General features: G+C 38.4%; 1 protein-coding gene across 6 annotated transcripts in view; it reads right to left on the reverse strand.

The window, feature by feature from the left end:
• The window catches only part of KCNMB2 (potassium calcium-activated channel subfamily M regulatory beta subunit 2), a 301,884-nt gene that overhangs the window by 244,773 nt on the left and 40,269 nt on the right, over nt 1-16,842 (reverse strand). For 3 of the 6 annotated variants that reach the window (XM_070791660.1, XM_070791674.1, XM_070791656.1), the window contains exon 2: nt 283-388. The exons of the other annotated variants lie outside the window; for them this stretch is intronic. In XM_070791660.1, coding sequence (XP_070647761.1) covers nt 283-302 — 20 coding nt within the window. In that variant the 5' untranslated portion in view covers nt 303-388. The remainder of the gene's footprint in view (nt 1-282; nt 389-16,842) is intronic. 6 annotated transcript variants of the gene reach the window in all.

Below are 16,842 nucleotides of genomic sequence, written 5' to 3' on the forward strand. Positions count from 1 at the left end.
AAATGCAAAATTATTCAGGCAACTTTCCTTGGATGTCCAAGTCTCTAGGTCAGGTCCCGTTTAGTCCAGCCTATGTAAGTAAGGAAAACAAGTCAGACTGAACCCTGAATATGGTATTATATGAAGTGTCCCAGGCTTGGTTTAGTAAAAAACCCAGATCAAATTGCTGTTGATGAAATCTGCTCCCAGTCTCTGACTGTCTCCTCTTCCTAATCCTAAAAACCCTTCTTATACGAATTTGGGTCTCTAGAAGAGAAAGTAAGTGGAAAATAATGATCCTACCTTTGATGCATGGTGGCCATGATATGGACAATTAAAAAGAAGTTCTCTAGTCTAGTGAAAAGGATGGCTAATATAATAGTTTGATTTTAAGTGATGCAGATTGGGTCTGTGGAAAAAAAAAAAAAAAGAAATGAGCCTCAGGGGGGAAAACAGACCTTCATAAATTTCATCATGCATCATGTGGGACAAAAGAGCCACTGAAATTAGAGCTTGTACAAGTGTATGATGATGATGATGATGTTGTTTTCATCAAGTTCTGCCAAAGTCTTAAAACCACAAACACTTTTAGAATTGCTAATTGCATGGAGAGGTAATCTGCTTTCTGTTCTAAGTGTGTTTCTGTTCTGAAATCTAAGTGAAGGAAAGAGGATCCTGCCCAGAGAGTTTTCATTTGCCCGTTAGCCTTGATCAGATGATGGATTTCCTCTGTGGACCCTTCTCATAGTCTGTCAAGAAGAGCCTTGCTGCTGAATCTGAAAATGTTGGCAAACACTCCTTGTTAAAGTATGAACAGTGATGGGTGCACACAAATGCAGTATGTAAACAGTGGCTCTGCCTCAGATGGTTTCTGTTTGTTTTTTGAGTCGAATGGAGGAAGATATTTGGAATCTTTTGCCAGTGCAAAACAACAGGTGTAATAATTAGCTTGCCCTTTCATCAAGAGAGTGCATTTGAGTAGGTCCTGCTTACTTGATATTAATATCATAGAAATCTGACTATTCGGTCTCAAATCAAGAAATAGAGATGAGTTTTCAATACAAACTTTGGTTCTTGGAGAAGGAAGTGGGGAGAGAGGACTTCTATGAGGTTGAACAGACTCTTCTGTAACATCAGAACATGTATTGCTTGGGGGCAACATCTCCCACTAAGCCTGACCAATTTATCTTAGCCTGTAAATGTAAGAGTTCTTTACTACTGGAACCTTGGACCAATTTCTCATTCTTGTTCAGGATTTTTATAGTGAACAATGGACTACTCTTGAGCCACTAAACTTGTCTGTTGGCTGGGATGGAAAAACTATGAGCTTACCCCTTTCATCACCTTCTTGAAGCAGAGATGTTAACCCCCTCAGCCAGGAGAACCTCTTTGCTAGCTGCTCTTTTCTTTCTGTATATCTCCTTTGTGAGTTTTCTTGTAGAAGTTGGACAAGACAGAACATCACCAAATAACACTGTTTCTGGTTAAATAATTGATTTCAGCCCAGGTTTTCCTGGCTGCTGAGAGCAGATGGCTTAGTCCAGAGCTGCACAGACTCCGGGTTTCTACTCTCCTCCTGCTATAGTATCCCTTTCAGACTATGAGCACAGGTGATTATAATACTATGGACTGCAGTGAATAGCCTTCCATGGGAGCTCAAATACAGGAGCCACTATCTCTGCCTGTTTCTTCCTTTCTGTTTTAGTGTTTCAGAGTTTTCTGAGTGCTTCTATGTGCATTATCTCATTTGTTCCTCAGAATAGCCCTGTGAAGAGAGTAGGGTAGACATTTTTTATAAATGAGAGTTCTGAAGCTTAGAAAGTTTAAGTAGCTGCCCAGGATTACACAGCTAGTAAATTTTAGATTTGTTGTTAGTCGCTCAGTCATGTCTGACTCTTTGCAACCCCATGGACTATAGTCCGCCAGGCTCTTTGTTCATGGAATTCTTCAGGTTAGAATACTGGAGTGGGTTGCCATTTCCTTCTCCAGGGGATCTTCCCAACCCAGGAATCAAACCCAGGTCTCCCACATTCCAGGCAAATTCTTTACCATCTGAGTCCCAAGGGAAGACCTTAAATTTTAATCTTAGGAAGTAATTTTATCTTCTGCTTCCAAATTTTATCTTCTTGAGGCCATCATGGTGTAAGTTCTAATCAAAGGCAAGTCATTATGGTTCTAACATTTTGTGACTCAGTCATATTTGAAAATAATATCATTCAATTTTTTGAACTGCATCTTCATGGTCACAGAATACCATCTCCAGCTACTGAATTAAATAATATTTATCACAAGTTCTCAGCCAAGAAGAGACTGAAACTTGACATTATTGAGTTTTCTTTTTGTATTTGTATAACTTAATTCTGGTTTAGATGAGAAAATGAGATTTAGCCAATGATTAGAATAGGATTAGCCAATGAATATAACGTAATTGCTTACATTACTTTGTGAAATGCAAATAGCAGATGGATCATATTTTAAACAGTCAATTATCCTGTCAGTATAATAGCAATTTTTATAATATCTTTTTTATTTCTGAAACATGTATTTTAAAATATATTAATAACTCTAAGGCAGCCATTTCATACATCAAGTAAATAATGTGCACTTAGTCTGTTCACTTAAAGTTCTAAACCATAAATTATACTGAACTCAAAGCACATTATTTCTGTTTCTACTATAATCAATTGTACGTATAGAAAATTATTCTATCTTGAAAGAGGACTAAGATCATTGAGTTCTTATTTTGTGCCCCCAATTTTATATACACCATCTCTTTCAATCATAAATTTTACCAATGAAAAAAACTGAGTTTTAGAAAAGTTAAATAACTTACTGATGTGCTGTGCTTAATCACTCAGTCATGTCTGACTCTTTGCAATCCCATGGACTGTAGCCTGCCCCCATCCATGGAATTCTCCAGGCCAGAATACTGGAGTGAGTGGGCAATCTCTTCTCCAGAGGAATCTTCCCAACCCAGGGATTTAACCCAGGTCTCCAACATTGCAGATGGATTCTTTACTGTCTGAGCCACCAGGGAAATATTATAAGCATTTTTAGGTTACTCAGAATTTCTAAAAAATGGAATTGGCGGTATTTACTTGGCTTGGGATTCATTCTACTTCATTCTACTTTATGAATAGTAAAGCTTGTGATCCCCTATATCTAAAATTGCTTTTACATGCTTGATATCATACTGGCTTCTAACCTGTTAACAATCCTGTGGAATAGGAATCTTAGCTGATTGCCATTATTTCTTACTATCACAAGAATATCTGTATTGTATTGGATTTGTGCTTCTACATGTTTGTAAGTTGATTCTTCATTGCTTATAATAACTTGTATGTACATTTTAAGCTTGATATATTCATTTGAATCTTGGTTGGGAGGAGAACTGGTATGATGACTTAGCAGATACATGTTACTGGTGGTTATAAAATAACCCATTACTGAACCACACTACTCATTCTATTCCTTTACTTACTGAATACCATTTCCTTATGTAACCACCCAGCCAAAATTAGCATCTCTTCTTCCCCACTTCCAGTTATTCTTATTTAGTATTATATTATTAGTAGTATTTCTGTAGCATTTATCACCAGCTGAATTTATCTTGCTTGTTTTCTTATTTTTATTATTGTCTCTCCAAATAAGAATGAAAGAGTGATAAAGACAGGGACTTTTTTAACAAGAAGTCTTGTTCACATTGTACCATCTAATACATGAAGCAATAGGTGAAGAATGAATAAATAAACGTGTGAATGGAAAAGAAAGACCAAACAGTCATATTTTGAGCCACTTGACCCTTTCCCTTTGATCAAAGCTGATTAGACAATGGTTGGGCACCCCACTCTAGGGCAGCCCATCCTTAAGCTCCACAGGGATATTTGACATGACCTGGCATGAAAAAGATATATGTAGAGAGGGCAGCCCTAATGTAGAGTCTGAGACCAAGCTGGGTAAGGGCAAGTAGAATATGGAGGAGAAATGCTCACAGAGCAGAGAGAGAAAACATGCTGGGTAAAAAGAAAGCTCATGAGGTTCTGTAGTGAGAGGAAGAGGGGCCCTGTGAAGAGGCAATTAAAGGGGTGGAGACAAAGAGTGAAGAAGTACAAGTCTTGCTGCTTAGGGCCTCAGTGCAACTCGGGTCTCCAAACTACTTTGTGCTCGCAGCTCTTCCACCAGGAGGACCTGCTCCACCTGGCATCTCTTTGTCTGGAGTGTAGTGTATTTTCTTGATTTGTGTGCCCTTAGCAGCAGCAGCCGGAGAAGGCAATGGCACCCCACTCCAGTACTTTTGCCTGGAAAATTCCATGGACGGAGGAGCCTGGTAGGCTGCAGTCCATGGGGTCGCTAGAGTCGGACACGACTGAGCAACTTCACTTTCACTTTTCACTTTCATACATTGGAGAAGGAAATGGCAACCCACTCCAGTGTTCTTGCCTGGAGAATCCCAGGGATGGGGAAGCCTGGTGGGCTGCCGTCTATGGGGTCGCACAGAGTTGTACAACGACTGAAGCGATGCAGCAGCAGCAGCAGTGGACCTACGTTTTTACCTCCAAAAGTGCTTAATCCAGCTATTCTTCTTGATGCGTGCTCTAGAGTGTAACCTGTTCCATTCAGCTCTTGGAAAAAAAAAATCATCTAATATTGGAGCAGGATTTTGTGGTTTCAAAGTGCTTTAATATATATATTATGCTATTTGTTCCTGAAAGTAACTCCTCTCCATAAAATGGTTCTTGATTTCCTCTGAAGTGAAAGTGAAAGTCACTCAGCTGTGTCTGACTCTTTGCGACCCCATGGACTACACAGTCCATGGAATTCTCTAGGCCAGGATACTGGAGTGAGTAGCCTTTCCCTTTTCTAGGGGATCTTCCCAACCCAGGGATGGAACCCTGGTCTCCCACATTGCAGGTGGATTCTTTACCAGCTGAGCCACAAGGGAAGCCCCAGAACAATGGAGTGGGTAGCCTATTCCTTCTCCAGAGGCTCTTCCCGACCCAGGAATTGAACTGGGGTCTCCTGCATTGCAGATGGATTCTTTACCAACTGAGAGATCAGGAAAGCCCTTGATTTCCTCTAGGTGGGGAATTTCTCTATGTACTTTATCATGTTGATCTCTCCTTTAGCATGAATCATAGGCTTTATTTGTTTAAATGTTTTACCGTTGCCATTAGACACTAAGCCTCTAGAAGGCAGAGGCCAAATCGTGTTATTGCATTGCTCACAGTGTTTATGGTCCATCACAACATTGTTACAAAATAAAATCTTTGTTTCAATATTGAACTGATCTTAGGACTGAATGCAAGGCAATTCCATGAACTGTGATTGCACTTATCTATACTAATAATGAGACCTTAAATTATAAACTTGGGAGTTGTTATAAAAATTTCTTTCTTTAAATATATTTGTTTAAAAAATATTTCTATCTGTAGATATATTTGCATTATAACCCACACAATGTCCACAGCAGTTTTTGAAGAACCTCCCATATTGTTGTATGAGTTTGTGAAAAAATGATCAAAAATAACTTAACATAGGCATTCAATTATAAAATTAGTGAACTAGGTGCCAGATCCATTTTTTAGTTCTTTTTTCAAGCCTTTGTTTAGATTTTATTCTTTGAAATCATAACCTTTCATTCCATGTTTCAATGAAGTTCTTTAAATTTGGTGATTGCATTTCTTACTATGTAAGTGGTATTCAGAGGACTGAGTCTGGAGTGAATAAGGTCATTCATTATCCAAAGGATCCATATTTGCCTCAAAAACACTGGAATTTCCATTTGTTTCATCTTGCTATTTTATTTTTAAAGATGCAGGACTGAAGAGGGGGGATGCAAAGTGTACCAACAACTAGAATGTGCGAGATCACAAGTCTTGCTCAGGTGCAGAAGAGATAGCACTAGAATTTTGCTAACATGAATAAATCTCCTTTTTATTCTCATTAGGCATAAGGTCCTAAACAACTATGTTATTAAATATCAAGATCCTATGTTTGAGATCCTTGATAATCTTACATTAACATTAGTTAGAATAGGGTATAAGAAGTACCAGACAAGATAATATTTGATCTTCAGACGGTTGTGACCTTGAGAAAAATCAATGAATTTCTGTTTTATTAGTTGCCCATATGTTTGCTTATATGGAGAAGGAAATGGCAACCCACTCCAGTATTCTTGCCTGGAGAATCCCATGGACAGAGGAGCCTGGCATGCTGCAGTCCATGGGGTCACAAAGAGTTGGACACAACTGAGTGACTAAGAACATGTTTGCTTATAACCCCCATCTGTCAAATGGGTATTCATGCATTCATTAATCATATGGTAAACATTTATGGCATGTGTGCTTAGTCATTCTGTCATGTCTGACTCTTTGTGACCCCATGGACTGTAGCCTGCCAGGCTCCTCTTGTCCATGGGGATTCTCCAGGCAAGAATACTGGAGTGAGTTGCTATGCCCTCCTCTAGGGGATCTTCCCAACCCAGGGATCAAGGCTGGGTCTCCCGCATCGGAGGTGGATTCGTTACTGTCTGAGCCCACAGGGAAGCCCAAACATTTATGGAGCACCTACTATATCTCTGTATATTGTGCCAGGAACAGGGGCAATAAGATTAAACATGGAAGGATACATACAAACAACTGATTACAAAATCCTGTGATAGGTGCCAACATAGAACCTAATAGTTCACTCAAGTCTAGTTATGCACAAAGAAGAGAATCGTCAACCCTGCTTTGTGGAGAAGCAGGAAGATGCTCCAGGAGTTTTACAGGCAGATGCTTGAACTGGCTTTGAAGAAAGAGTAGAGTTTTTGGGTACCCAAAAGGTGTGAAGAGACCTTTCAGAAAGAAGGTTGACTATAGGCAAAGGCATGGTGATATAAAATAACTTGGGCTATTTTGGATAACTGCAAAGTTGTTTGTTCTAGTTGGAAAGAGAAAGGAAAGTGTTGGAGGAGTTTGGAGAGGAAATGATGATTAGTTCGTGGATAGATGGAACATCATCCTAAGGAGTTTATTCCTTATCTTGAGGACAATAGAGAGCCATCGGGAGGTTTTAAAAATGGAAAACAAGGCCAGAGCTTCACAATGTGAAATTTAACTTGTTGGGGGCAAAACTGGGATAGGGAGAGATGATTCCTCAAGTTGATATGTGCTGTCAGAACATTTTAGAGACAAGATTGCAAATAAACTAGTACTTCACTATAAATTACTATTATTGTTGTTCACATATATAGCAATTTTAAAGTTCAAACATTAAGCATTATTGGCTAAAACCAGTTTGCGCACATGATTAAATACCATTCCAAAAAGCATATTATGTCTACTTGTCCACCTACTTATTATCCTTATTTTCACTTCAGCACTGGAAAATAAAGTGAAGATGCAATGAAGGATATATGAACACGTGAAAAGAGAGGCAAGTAGATTATTATCTACCTTGGTGGAGGAGGGGTCCGATATGTATGTCCATAGGTACATGAGAAACAGTGGTGTAGATTAGTGCTTGAATTGGTGGAGCTGGGTTTGAGACCCAGCCCTTGTTCACACTAGTTACGTGACTTACGGAAATTAATTGATTTCTCTGAGTTTCAGTTTCAGTTTGTTCATCCTTAAAATGGGGTAACTGATTCCTGCTTTAACTATTTTAGATGGTCACTGTAATAATCCATGGAAACAATGTCTTCACTATTAGAAGTGCTTAATTTACGCATGCTTTCAAAACAAGGTATTCTCGAGGAATATCAATAGCTAGAGATCATAAATATTACAGGAAAATCTTTGTTCAAAATGCTTTCGTATAAGTATCTGCTCTAGAAACTTAGGTTTACCCCCTCTCTGATCTGTTTTCCCTCTATAAATTGATGTACAAATGTAAGAATTTTTATGAATAGTGGTAAAAATTTTACCATTATGAATGTTATCGTGATTATTTCTTCAAGCAACTGGGACATTTTCTAGGACTAGCTGCATGGAATATAGACTAAGGAAGGGTGGCTGGGTCAAGACACAAAGTTTAATTACTTTTTTAAAAAGTGAAATACTTTTGTGCTGAGGAAAGAGAATTTCGGGTGGAATCATATCTCTTGTTCATTTAACTGGCTTAATTAGGCTATGAAATTATATCCACAGGGAAAATGTAGATTCACGTATCCACACAGTTTACCCCACTTACAAATATTCCTTCAACATTCAGTCACCAAGTAACACATTATCAGAGGTTGCTTGGGAAGATATATTAGCAACATCAGAATTGGAACTTCAAAGCATTTCTGGTAAAACTTCAAAGCATTTGAAAAGCGAGCAAAGTCAAAAGCTTAGCCATTTTTTAATGCTCTTTTTATCTGCAAAGTAATTAGTATGGCAAGATCATACAGAACTCACTAGTTTTGCATGTATTCATGCTCAGTTGTGTCTGACTCTTTGCGACCCCCTGGACCACAGCCTGCTGGGCTCCTCTGTCCATGGGCTCTCCAAGGCAAGAATACTAGAGTAGGTTGCCACTCCCTTCTCCAGGGGATCTTCCCAACCCAGGGATCGAACCCATGTCTCTGGCCTCTCCTGCAATGGCAGGCAGATTCTTTACCTGAGCCATCTGGGAAGCCCTTAGAACTGACTAGAGCCCAGTAGAACTGTTGTGCCTCAGTCAGTTACCTTTGTCCAGGGCTGTATGAACTGGCTTCTCCTGTTTGAGGAATGGAAATGGATATCTGTAGATATTGCTATGATGAAAAACATGTAATGAAAAACATGCGATGAAAAAGGAATTTTATTTTTCTCCTTCGTTTTAGAATCTAAAGATTTTGGGGGGAAAAAAGTGAAAGTTAAAGTTGCTCAGTTGTGTTCAACTCTTTGCAACCCCATGGACTGTGTAGTCCATGGAATTCTCCAGGCCAGAATTCTGGAGTGGGTAGCCTTTCCCTTCCTCGGGGGATCTTCCCAACCCAGGGATCAAACCCAGGTCTCCCACATTGTGGCCAGATTCTTTACCAGCTGAGCTACTTCAACCAATTCTGTACCAAGACTACTCAGGTTCCTGGCCAGTAGGTGGCTCCCTCTCTTTTTTTTTTTTCACTCAAGTCAAGATGCTGTCCAATGTACTGAATTGAGAGGTTGAGTAGCCCGTATCGTAAAGAGGATAGAAGTAATGGAACTTGAGTTCTTGAGGCCATTTCCTCCTTAGTTATGTAAACTTGAATGGAGAGACAAATGAATGTTGTAAGTGGATCTTCCTTGTCTTTATAATTAGGATACAACCACGTTGAGGCCTCTTTACATGCCTACACATTTACATAGACTTTTCCTTCTGCCCTTATTTCCTCATCAATGCTGCAAATTGATGATAAAGCCAGTGTTAGATCTAAATTATTTGATTGTAGGCAATGCTGACTTGTTTCACTGCATAACATGCTTTCCAATCCTTCTTATATAATACTATCAAGCATCTACCATAAGAAAAAAGCTGTGGCTATTTTATAACCATAATTTATATCTTATTCCAACACATGATCTAAATTATTAGATGTCATCTACATCTAAGATGATGCTAGTTGAAAGGAGAGCTACAGAAAAAAATACTTCAGGGGTAAAGCCATAGCATACACATATATATGTGGGACAACTAAAAAAAGTAGAAAGAATGAAATTGTAATACATTTGAGATTATATTCAAAAGGCACACAGGGCCTCAGTGTTTTAAATATATGTGGTTAATTTGTGGAGGGCAACAGAAGAGATGTGGTGTTATGGAAACAGCACAAAATGTTTAAATCAGAAGACGGCTAGCTTTCTCTCTTAGAAAAATCACTTTTAGTCTGAATTTCAGTTTCTCAACCTGCAAAGTGATAAAAGTATAATATAATATCTACTTTATAAATATGTTGAACAGTTACACCTTGTCAGATGATACAGGTAAAACTTTTGTGTAACCTGTTATGTAAGATAGCATATCTTTTTGGTCAAAGTCCTTTTTTTCTTGGCAGAGTCCATGGATTCTATTACTGATTTCCTCCTCTTTTGCTAAAGAATAAAACTACCATGTTTCATATTTCTCTTGACAGCATTTCTTTCTGAGGAGGTTTTTACTATAGTAAGTAGTGCTTTCTGCTCTCTTTCCACTTACTTTTCACCTTAGAATCAAGTGTTCAGGCTCTTTCCCTCCACAATGGCTCTTGACAATTAAGTGGACAAGAACTGAGAGATAAAGCCTTTGCTATGCTAAGTTTTGAATAAAGGAAACTTATTTTAGCAAGAGTGAAAGGCATCATTACTATTGATCACTGACCAGAGAGAGCTTGGAAATATTTTAATTACAGTGAGCTACTATTGCTGTAAAGTTCATTTTAATGAGACTTGACTTTATAGTCTTATCTTTACTGAAATATTTTCACATTTTCTCTGCTTACTTTTTCCTTTCTCAGGTTAAATAAAAATTCAGTTTTAGGGCAATTTTGTGTGTGTGTGTGTGTGTGGCAGGGCTTGGTGAATAGTTTCAAAACAATGTGTAAAGCATGGCCCTCCTTTAGAGAGTTACAATTTCTCTCCCCGTTGTTGTTGTTCAGAAAGTAGGGAAAACCACTAGACCATTCAGGTATGACCTAAATCAAATCCCTTATGATTATACAGTGGAAGTGAGAAATAGATTTAAGGGACTAGATCTGATAGATAGAGTGCCTGATGAACTATGGCCTGAGGTTCATGACATTGTACAGGAGACAGGAATCAAGACCATTCCCATGGAAAAGAAATGTAAAAAAGCAAAATGGCTGTCTGGGGAGGCCTTACAAATAGCTGTGAAAAGAAGAAAAGTGAAAGGCAAAGGAGAAAAGGAAAGATATAAGCATCTGAATGTAGAGTTCCAAAGAATAGCAAGAAGAGATAAGAAAGCCTTCCTCAGCAACCAATGCAAAGAAATAGAGGAAAACAACAGAATGGGAAAAGCTAGAGATCTCTTCAAGAAAATTAGAGATACCAAGGGAACATTTCATGCAAAGATGAGCTCGATAAAGGACCGAAATGGTATGGACCTAACAGAAGCAGTAGATATTAAGAAGAGGTGGCAGGAATACACAGAAAAACTGTACAAAAAAGATCTTCATGACCAAGATAATCACAATGGTGTGATTACTCACCTAGAGCCAGACATCCCGGACTGGGAAGTTAAGTGGGCCTTAGAAAGCATCACTATGAACAAAGCTAGTGGAGGTGATGGAATTCCAGTTGAGCTATTTCAAATCTTGAAAGATAATGCTGTGAAAGGGCCATACTCAATATGCCAGCAAATTTGGAAAACTCAGCAGTGGCCACAGGACTGGAAAAGGTCAGTTTTCATTCTAATCCCAAAGAAAGGCAATGTCAAAGAATGCTCAAACTACCACACAATTGCACTCATCTCACACGCAGTGGCACCCTACTCCAGTACTCTTGCCTGGAAAATCCCATGGACGGAGGAGCCTGGTAGGCTGCAGTCCATGGGGTCGCTAAGAGTCAGACACGACTGAGCGAGTTCACTTTCACTTTTCACTTTCATGCATTGGAGAGGAAATGGCAACCACTCCAGTGTTCTTGCCTGGAGAATCCCAGGGATGGGGGAGCCTGGTGGGCTGCCGTCTATGGGGTTGCACAGAGTCAGACACGACTGAAGTGACTTAGCAGCAACGTAATTGTAAATGCATGATAATCAGAAAGCCTTAAGAGAGAAGCTTAGAAATAAAATTCTAGGAAAATAGGTGATAGATGAAACTTTCAAGGTGGCAATGACTTATAAGGTACCGAAAATATTTGAGACTATTAGTCACAAACAAATTCATCCTGAGCATTAAGAGAAACATCATCTATAGGAGAAAGAGCCAGTGCAGACCAGATTAGGTGTTATAACTAACAAAAAGGAAAGTAGATGTGGCTGCAGTCCAGGTATTTTGCTCACTGCCAGGAATAGGAACAATATTACAATGGGTGCTCTAAGAGTTATACTTCCAGGTAGTAACATAGTTATTTTATTTTCAGCTCCTTTATGATATAAATCAGGAAAAGGGCAAGCAGTAAAAAGATATGAGTTGAAGGAAGCACAGTTACAAAAGCCATTGGCAGAAACAGTCCTGTTTGATCTGCTGCTGCTGCTGCTGCTAAGTCGCTTCAGTCGTGTCTGACTCTGTGCGACCCCATAGACGGCAGCCTACCAGGCTCCTCCATCCATGGGATTTTCCAGGCAAGGGTACTGGAGTGGGGTGCCACTGCCTTCTCCTACTCCACTTAAAAGCTGTGAAAGAATATTAAACTGATTGAATATCCCCATGATCACAGCACGAATGTCATCAGAAGATTTTGTGTTGTTTCATAAAGGAATTCCTTCTTCTCACATTGGATATACAAAATATCAGTGGCATTTGTATGTGTATATTTGGAGGCATTCACATTTAAATAAATAAATGTGAATAATAATAAATAAATAAATAAATAAAATCACATTCTGTGATTTTAAATGGATGAACAGAGAAGTGTCATGAAAGGAGCAACAGAAAGATACTTCCAAGCAAGTGTAGTTACACTTACGTAAGTGTAGTGAATGTTCTGGTTTCAATAATTCAACAGTCTTTTATGGCTGAGACATTTGTGAACTTGCTTTGACTCAGATAAAGGGGGAGAAAAAGACAGTATTCTTTCTTTTTTGCATTTTGATGATACATTTTTTCATCTACCTGTGTCATTATATATTGTATTATAAACTAAATCTTCATATTCATGGTGGGATCATATGGGAATTAGGCTATCTATATGTTAATTTTCTAGATAACTGAAAATTACTCTGTTAAGTGACAAGTTGCTTTATATCATTAAACTATTTAAAGAGATCTATTATTTTTATTTATTTAAAATTTATTTTTATTGAAGTATAGTTAATTTTCAATGTTGTGTTAGTTTCAAATGTACAGCACTATGATCCAGTTATGTACACACAAATATATATTTTCAGATTCTTTTCCATTGTAGGTTATTATAGGATACTGAGTAGAGTTGTCACTGCCATACAGTAGATCCTTGTTGTTTACCTATTTTATATATGCTGCTGCTAAGTCGGGTCAGTCATGTCTGACTCTGTGTGACCCCATAGACAGCAGCCCACCAGGCTCCCCTGTCCCTGGAATTCTCCAGGCAAGAACACTAAGAGTGGGTTGCCATTTCCTTCTCCAATGCATGAAAGTGAAAAGTGAAAGTGAACTCGCTCAGTCGTGTCTGACTCTTAGCGACCCCATGGACTACAGCCTACCAGGCTCCTTCGTCCATGGAATTTTCCAGGCAAGAGTACTGGAGTGGGTTGCCATTGCCCAAACTCTTAATTGATCTCTCCTTCCCACTCCATCTATCCCCTTTGGTAGCCATAAGTTTGTCTTCTTTCTGTGAGTGTATTTCTGTTCTGTAAACAAGTTCATTTGTATCATTTTTTTTTAAGATTCCACATTTAAGTGATATCATGTGATAATTTGTATTTGTCTGATGTATTTCACTTAACGTGAAAATCTCTAGGTCTATCCATGTTTTTGCAAATGGAATTATTTCATTCCTTTTTATGACTAAGTAATATTCTATTGTATATATATGTCTTGGCTATTGTAAATAGTGCTACTATGAACACTGGGGTCCATGTATCTTTTTGAATTAGAGTTTTATCAGGATATACATCCAGGAGTAGGCATGCAGGATCATTTGGTAGCTCTATTTTTAGTTTTTTTTTTTTAAGGAACCTCCATACTGTTTTCCATAGTAACTGTACCAATTTACATTCCCATCAACAGTGTAGGAAAGTTCCTTTAAAATGCATTATCTGTTTCCGTATTTTCTTAAGCAAAGCATTATTATAATAATAAAGCTGCTATTTAGCCATTAAGTGGATTCCATGTAGTGGTCTCTGTGTTAGCCATTTATATAAAACCTTTCATTTAGAGCTACTCCTGTGAGGGAAGAGATATACTATGATCCTCATTTAAGAGAGGAGTAAATTTGAGGATCAGGATAGTTAAGTAACTTAGCCAAGACTTGGAGGTGGAGCTGGGACTTAAGCTCAGACCTATCTGACTCCATGGCTGCTATTCCATAGTATCATCATTAAGAACACAAAGCATGTGCTTTGCAAAGATCAAATGATGCTCTCCTTGGCTTCAATTACTCCAAAACATTTGTCTTGGTGCAAATGACTTTATATTGCTCTTTCTTTTGAACTATGTCTGCCTTTTATAGTTTCCTCAATATTTTCCTGCTTATTGTCAGAATGTTAACTGTAACTTTGCTGTTGTAAGTAGGCCTAGCTGTAGCAAAATGAATCCTCCATTTCAGTAGATTGCTTTTGCTGCTTTAAATCTAAGTAGGTTTTCTAGGATGTTATTTCAGGTCCTTTTTGAAGCCATGTGGAGGCAATAATGATGACAATAATATAGGGATTATTTATTGAATATCTTCTATAAACCACCAGATGTGTTACACATGTGGTCTACTTAATCCTCATTTTAGACATTTCTGTTGGTTACTCAGGACTTTGGCCCCTTATTTTCTAGATTTCACATAAGTTTCAAACAGATGATAAGTGAGGTACTTAGACATATTACATATATATTATATGTATTTATATTCACATATATGGACACTCAGGAACTCTAATTACTCAGACAAGACTTTTTGCCTTGGATCAAATATTGGAAAGGGTAAATATGGGACTGAGAAAACCCAGAACAAAATGATATGCCAAGGACACCTTCGATAGAGTCACCATGTCCTGCTTGGGAAATGATTTAACTACTTTGTTAACTGCTGAAACACATGAAAGCATCTCATTAATTCATATGATTATACGTTATTATGTATCCTCAGTACCTAGAGCTACAAAAGGTAAAAGTTTATCTTTAATTGAATGCTTCTCAATTATCCTAACACCAATGTGTTTTGCTGTAATTGTTCCTTTGGAGCCATTAGGTGGTTAATCTGTAGAATATGAATACACATTTTAAAGCCCAAAGCTGCTTGACAACTTTCTGAAAAGTTTGAATTGTAAATGTATCTTTAGTAAATTATTTTTTGCTGAAATATCTTCACCCACGCAACATGCCAAGACTCAATGTGTTATTATTTGGATGTTTTAGGGGAAATGCACATAAGGGAAGGGAGACCCTTAAAGGGCATCTAGTTGGACAATCTTTTGATGCTTCAATTTAGCATCATGATATTCCCTGCCAGTAAGTGTCCACCCTGCTTTGAAGTGATAATTCATTATTATATTAATCCAGTCACTATTCTTAGAACTTTGGGAATATCTTTTAGCTTCTTATACTCATGTTCTACTCTGTCTGGTTTGCCTTGTTGTAGGGTTCTGTACCTCATTAATGATTATAATCATCAGTGTTGTTAAATATTGTAGTATTTCTAAAAAGCTAACTCTTCAGCCAGTGGATAAACTAAACTGTTGTTGTTTGAATTCTTTTATACTGCTGCTGCTGCTAAGTCGCTTCAGTCGTGTCTGACTCTGTGTGACCCCAGAGACGGCAGCCCACCAGCCTCCCCCATCCTTGGGATTCTCCAAGCAAGAACAATGGAGTGGGTTGCCATTTCCTTCTCCAATGCATGAAAGTGAAAAGTGAAAGTGAAGTCGCTCAGTCGTGTCCGACTCTTCGTGACCCCATGGACTGCAGCCCACCAGGCTCCTCCATCCATGGGATTTTCCAGGCAAGAGTACTGGAGTGGGGTGCCATATACTACCAATGACCAAATGAAGCAGTGTAATGGGAATAGTTGAATGACTTTTCAGTGGTTAACATGCCCATTTAAAGAGTAATATAGTGATATAGTGAAGTTGCTCAGTCGTGTCTGACTCTTTGTGACCCCATGGACTGTAGCCTACCAGGCTCCTCTGTCCATGGGATTTTCCAGGCAATAGTCCTGGAATGGATTGCCATTTCCTTCTCCACAGGATCTTCCCAACCCAGGGATCAAACCTGGGTCTCCTGCATTGTAGACAGACGCTTTACCATCTGAGCCACCAGGGAAGTATTAAATAGTAATACTTACCTTTAGAAGAATGTTGTTGAACTCTTTGCATGTTATTTAGTATGATGCAAAGAAAACTCTTTAAGAAAGTACCCAGTTTTCATGATTCCTATTTGGAACTGGGGAAGAGGTCCTTATGGCTATTAAAGAAGGAGGAGGGGGTTCTTATACACCATTTAATTATGAAGCAAAAGGTTTATTTGCTTAAAATGTCATTTAAAGATACTTAAGAACGTGAAGAGAAAAAAAAAAAAAAGAAAGTGAACAGGAACTAAAAAGACTCTGTTTTTTTTTTTTAATTTTATTTTATTTTTAAACTTTACATAATTGTATTAGTTTTGCCATGAAAGTGAAAGAGGAGAGTGAAAAAGTTGGCTTAAAGCTCAACATTCAGAAAACGATAATCATGGCATCTGGTCTCATCACTTCATGGGAAATAGATGGGGAAACAGTGGAAACAGTGTCACACTTTATTTTGGGGGGCTCCAAAATCGCTGTAGATGGTGATTTCAGCCATGAAATTAAAAGATGCTTACCCCTTGGAAGGAAAGTTATGACCAACTTAGATAGCATATTCAAAAGCAGAGATATTACTTTGCCAACAAAGGTCTGTCTAGTCAAGGCTATGGTTCTTCCAGTGGTCATGTATGGATGTGAAAGTTGGACTGTGAAGAAAGCTGAGCACCGAAGAATTGATGCTTTTGAACTGTGGTGTTGGAGAAGACTCTTGAGAGTCCCTTGGACTGCAAGGAGATCCAACCACTCCATTCTAAAGGAGATCAGTCCTGGGTGTTCTTTGGAAGGAATGATGCTAAAGCTGAAACTCCAGTACTTT

This window comes from Bos indicus, chromosome 1 (genome assembly GCF_029378745.1).
Source record: "Bos indicus isolate NIAB-ARS_2022 breed Sahiwal x Tharparkar chromosome 1, NIAB-ARS_B.indTharparkar_mat_pri_1.0, whole genome shotgun sequence".
Lineage (NCBI taxonomy): Eukaryota > Metazoa > Chordata > Mammalia > Artiodactyla > Bovidae > Bos > Bos indicus.